Source organism: Triticum urartu, chromosome 5 (assembly GCF_003073215.2).
Source record: "Triticum urartu cultivar G1812 chromosome 5, Tu2.1, whole genome shotgun sequence".
Classification (NCBI taxonomy): domain Eukaryota; kingdom Viridiplantae; phylum Streptophyta; class Magnoliopsida; order Poales; family Poaceae; genus Triticum; species Triticum urartu.
In genome coordinates, this window is record NC_053026.1 from 644,084,389 (window position 1) to 644,089,310 (window position 4,922).

A 4,922-nucleotide genomic window follows, 5' to 3' on the forward strand; every position below is an offset into this window, starting at 1 on the left:
AGAAAAAAAATATGTTTTCAAATAAGCATCAAACAAATTTTTTAAAATTGAACTTTCATACTTCTATTTTTCCTAGAAACGAAAATAATTTGTTTTTTCCGTATACATCGAACTACTTTGTTTTTTATTTTAAAATTCTCAATTTTTATTTGTTTAGCACAAAGGAAAATTTGAGTTTTTAAATTCGCACTTCTTTGGTTCCTTAAACTGAACTTCTCGGGGTTTTTTTGAAACGATGAAAATCAAATGATTGTTTTTTCTAAATTGAACTTATAGGATTTTATTTTTTTGAAGCAAAATTTTAGTCTTTTTAACTTTGAACTACACTGTTTTTTAATTTGAACTTCTATATTTATTTAATGGGTAAATCATTCTTCGCTCAAAATCCTTTTTTGCAGACATCGAACTTCATGAAAGTTTTGAATCGATAAACAAACAAACTAGAACCCCATGCAAAATCTTTTTGTAATCCATATATGAAGTTTTCAATCTGCCTTGGCATGATTTATTTTGTGATAGAAAAACATAGATAGCTTGGTTGCCCAAGTGTGTGTTTTAAATTACGTTCTCGGTTAAAAATAACATATTTTCTTCCTTGTGGCATAAACACAAACACTTGTAGTGCACACGGGCAGGCAACAAGATTTGAAACTTTTCCAGTTCGTGTGCACAGACATACAACACGCACTCACACCATCAGCACATGCACACATCACTAAGACACGAACTCACCAGTGGCAGCAGGCCACAGCCCTGCGGACGTGCTTAGCGTAGAGCCATTTCACATAAGAGTTGCGGAAACAAACAAAATATGTATGAACATGTACTGAACACATATGAACACTGACTGAAAGAAGATGAACACACTGCCATTTTTTCACTTACTAGGTAATTCTAATACATGACCTTTCCACATAATAATATATGAACTTCTCGGAATATAAATTTCATTGACCACTTTTCCTAAACACAAAAGATACATGAAGGAGGTTGAAGATGTGCATGCGGGATACATCAACATGTAGGAAAGCTTCGGAAGCTCTTCACGGTGACGATTTCCACGGTGACGGCTGGGCGCAGTACGCACGAGGATCCTATCCCGACCCAATGGGAGTGACCTGGGAGGAGGAGGCACACGAGAGGTGGCCATGGACAGCCGGAACAGGAGGAGATGCAGGGCAGCGTCAGAGACTAACCAAGGCGATGCATCGGCGATGGATCTGACCGGAGCTCTGACCGGCGAACTTCCCGCGACGGCATAGTCGACCTGCAGTAGCACGGGGAGACCTACATGGGAACTGCGCCGCGGTGGGGATCTGAGGCGCCGGGGCTGGTGGCGGATCTGAGAGAAAGGGTGGCAGAGGAGGTGTCGGGGTGGAGGGTGGCGCCGGGAGTCGTGACGGAGAGGAGGTGCGGGGGGGGGGCACGATAGGTGGCGACCGTTGGGGAGGAGGAACGTCGGCCGTGGGGGAGGAAGCCCGCGGCCGTGGCGGCGAGATCCAGGGAGGGTGGCGATGGCGGCGAGATGCATGGTGGCGGCGCGTTGTAGGATGAAGGAACGGGGGCGGCGAGATGCAGGAGGCGGCGGGGGGAGAGGCGCGCCTTGGCCGAGGAAACGGCGGCGAGAGGCGCCGGATCCAGGGGGAGGGAGGCGCCGTCACAGTGGATAGTAGGGGATCGGGGGAGGTTAGGGACGAGCGGTCGTGGGATGGTGGGGCGGTTTTTTTTTTCTATAGCGGGTTGGGCAGTTCGGGAACAACCCGATCGCTCTATATAGGGCCTGATGTGATCCAAATAACCGAGATTAGAATAGTGTTGTCCTATATATAGAGTATATGAACTTTTAGCTATTTCAAAACATTGACTACATACATACTAAAATGAGTGAATGTATACACTAAAATGTGTCTAGATACATATGAATTAAGAAAAAGCTAAAAAGTCTTATATTAGGGAACATAGGGAGTACTCTCTCTGTTCGGAATTACTTGTCGCGGAAATGGATGTATCTAGATGTATTTTAGTTCTAGATACATCCATTTCCGAGACAAGTAATTCCGAACGGAGGGAGTAGATTCGAAGACACCGTCAACTATTTTTTATTCATGCAGAAAATAAACTGAAAAATGTTGAATGGAGCAAACTTTTTCTTTTGTGTGAAGTATTAACGCAAAATTGAATTGCTCAAAGTATGTTCACCACACTTCATCCACTTGGTGGAGGAAACGTATCATAATGGGAGCATATCAAAAAGTTGTAAATTCATTAGAATTGTCCGAGGGTTGGCACAAGATGTACTCTACCTTACAACAAAATTTCAAATGGGAATTCAATCTACCATTGAACAAAGGTTAGCTTCTTAATTCAATGGTCGTAAATGCACAATAGATAGAAAGAGAAAAAAATTGAGCATATCAAAAAGTTGTAAATTCATTAGAATTGTCCGAGGGTTGGCACAAGATGTACTCTACCTTACAACAAAATTTCAAATGGGAATTCAATCTACCATTGAACAAAGGTTAGCTTCTTAATTCAATGGTCGTAAATGCACAATAGATAGAAAGAGAAAAAAATTGAGCATATCAAAAAGTTGTAAATTCATTAGAATTGTCCGAGGGTTGGCACAAGATGTACTCTACCTTACAACAAAATTTCAAATGGGAATTCAATCTACCATTGAACAAAGGTTAGCTTCTTAATTCAATGGTCGTAAATGCACAATAGATAGAAAGAGAAAAAAATTGAGCATATCAAAAAGTTGTAAATTCATTAGAATTGTCCGAGGGTTGGCACAAGATGTACTCTACCTTACAACAAAATTTCAAATGGGAATTCAATCTACCATTGAACAAAGGTTAGCTTCTTAATTCAATGGTCGTAAATGCACAATAGATAGAAAGAGAAAAAAATTGAGCATATCAAAAAGTTGTAAATTCATTAGAATTGTCCGAGGGTTGGCACAAGATGTACTCTACCTTACAACAAAATTTCAAATGGGAATTCAATCTACCATTGAACAAAGGTTAGCTGCTTAATTCAATGGTCGTAAATGCACAATAGATAGAAAGAGAAAAAAATTGCAATGGTTTTATTCTCTGTATAATATCTACTACTCCCCCCTATACAAAAGTTGTATTAAAACAGCGACAATTAATATTAATCAGAGGGAGTATTAAATTTAACGACCAATCGCATGAAAGCAAAGAATGTCGGTAGGCAGTATTCCTAGTTCCCACCCTTGTTTTATTTACAAACATAAACTCAAGGAGTGAGGCGTTTTGCCTCCCAAAAGCATCTACACCTGCGCTGAATAAAAAAAATCAAAACAAATACTAGAAAATTTTAAAAAAATTCAATTTTTTGGCATGGTAGATAATTTGGTGCGTGATGTCTGGTTCAAATTTCAAATCATTTGGACATCTGAGGATATCTCGAAAAAAAGGACAAATTTGAGGTCTGTTAACTAGTGTACTATTCATATATTGTTCCGATCAAATTTGTCTTTTTTGCTGAGAGCTATTCAAATGTCCAAATGCTCTGAAATATAGAGCGCATCTCACGCACCAAATTACCTACCATGCACAAAAAATTTGATTTTTTTGATTTTTAATGAATTATTTCTTGACCAGGTGCAGATGAGCCCGGACTCAGAATTGAATATTCGAAACTGAAGTTTCTTGTATCTGAATATATTCATGAGAATCTGTATGAACAATGCATGTGGGCATAAGAGTCTGACACCTTAATTACAACAACAAATTAAAGGTACCGCCACCTAGCTAGGAATCAAAAATGGGATACAAATCGTATCTCAAACTGCAGCTTCCGCCTAACACCATCCCTCCCTCCTTGGCGCACCCTCTCGCCAGCAGCTTACCAATGGCGGCTTCCAGGCACAGCTTGCAGTCCCCACCGGACAGGTCCTTGGTGCACTGGGCCAGCCCGTGCAGTCTCCGCGTCCCGGCGACCGCCTCGGCCGCCCCGGCGGCGAACAGCAGCGGCGAGAGGTACGCCGTCCTCGTGAGCCTCTTCATCATGCCGGCGACCTCGTTATCGAACTCGTCCGACCTCGCCGCGCCCTGGACGCCGCCCGGCACGACGGCGCTGTGGTCGGCGTCGACCTCGCCGAAGAAGTGCCCGTCGGAGTAGCGGAGCATGCAGGCGTCGAGCCAGACGACGGCGTCCTTCTTGGACGAGCAGAGGCGCCGGGCCTGGGCGCCCGCGGCGCGGATGCACTCGGCGCACGTCGCCCTGGCGACGTCGCCGCGGCAGAGCGCCAGGCCGTGCACGCCCCCGGAGCTGCCGATGTCGAACCCGATGCCCGGGGCCTTGGTCTCGAGGAGCGACATCAGCTGGCGCAGGCTGCTGGCGAAGGGGCTGTCGGCGGCGAAGCTGCCCGCGCCGGAGCAGGACGCGGCGAGCGCGTGGTCGGAGCCGGCCGCCGGTGCTACAAGGAGGAGGAGGAGGAGAGCGAGCGTGGCTTCAAGAATCGCCATGGCCGGCCGGTGAGTGGAGCAAGTTGGTTGCACACTTGCACGGTGTCGATATATAAACAAGTGTGGCCGTGAGCGAAGGAAGGGAAGAAGCACCAAGGCGACCGGACCGGCGTGGTCTAAAACGTTGGACGCGTGGAGTGGTTGGGGCTGGAGCCGGACCATGGTGGGTAGGCTGGGCGCTTCCTGGACGAGGTCGCATGGGCCGCCGCTACTCGATCCGCGGCCCGGACTGGGCAAGCCGCCAATCAAGAGAAGTCGTGCGAGAGCGACCCGCCAACGCTGACGCTGACCCGGCCGGACAGAGACTGGTGTATGTCATTTTTTCGGGAGTCTAGACATTTTTTCTTTCCAATTGAGTGCTGTCCCCAACCGTTTCGTGGACGCTTTCAGACGTTCGAACCGGCGAAGTGATAGCAAACCTGGAGG

At 45.8% G+C, this 4,922-nt stretch overlaps 1 protein-coding gene across 1 annotated transcript; it reads right to left on the bottom strand.

Moving 5' to 3' along the window:
• Positions 1–3,653: 3,653 nt before the first annotated feature.
• Positions 3,654–4,621, bottom strand: LOC125506453 (cysteine-rich repeat secretory protein 38-like). The gene has a single exon (XM_048671265.1). The coding sequence runs from the start codon at positions 4,494–4,496 to the stop codon at positions 3,780–3,782; it is 717 nt and encodes a 238-aa protein (XP_048527222.1). The 5' UTR covers positions 4,497–4,621; the 3' UTR covers positions 3,654–3,779.
• Between the last annotated feature and the right edge of the window lie 301 nt (positions 4,622–4,922).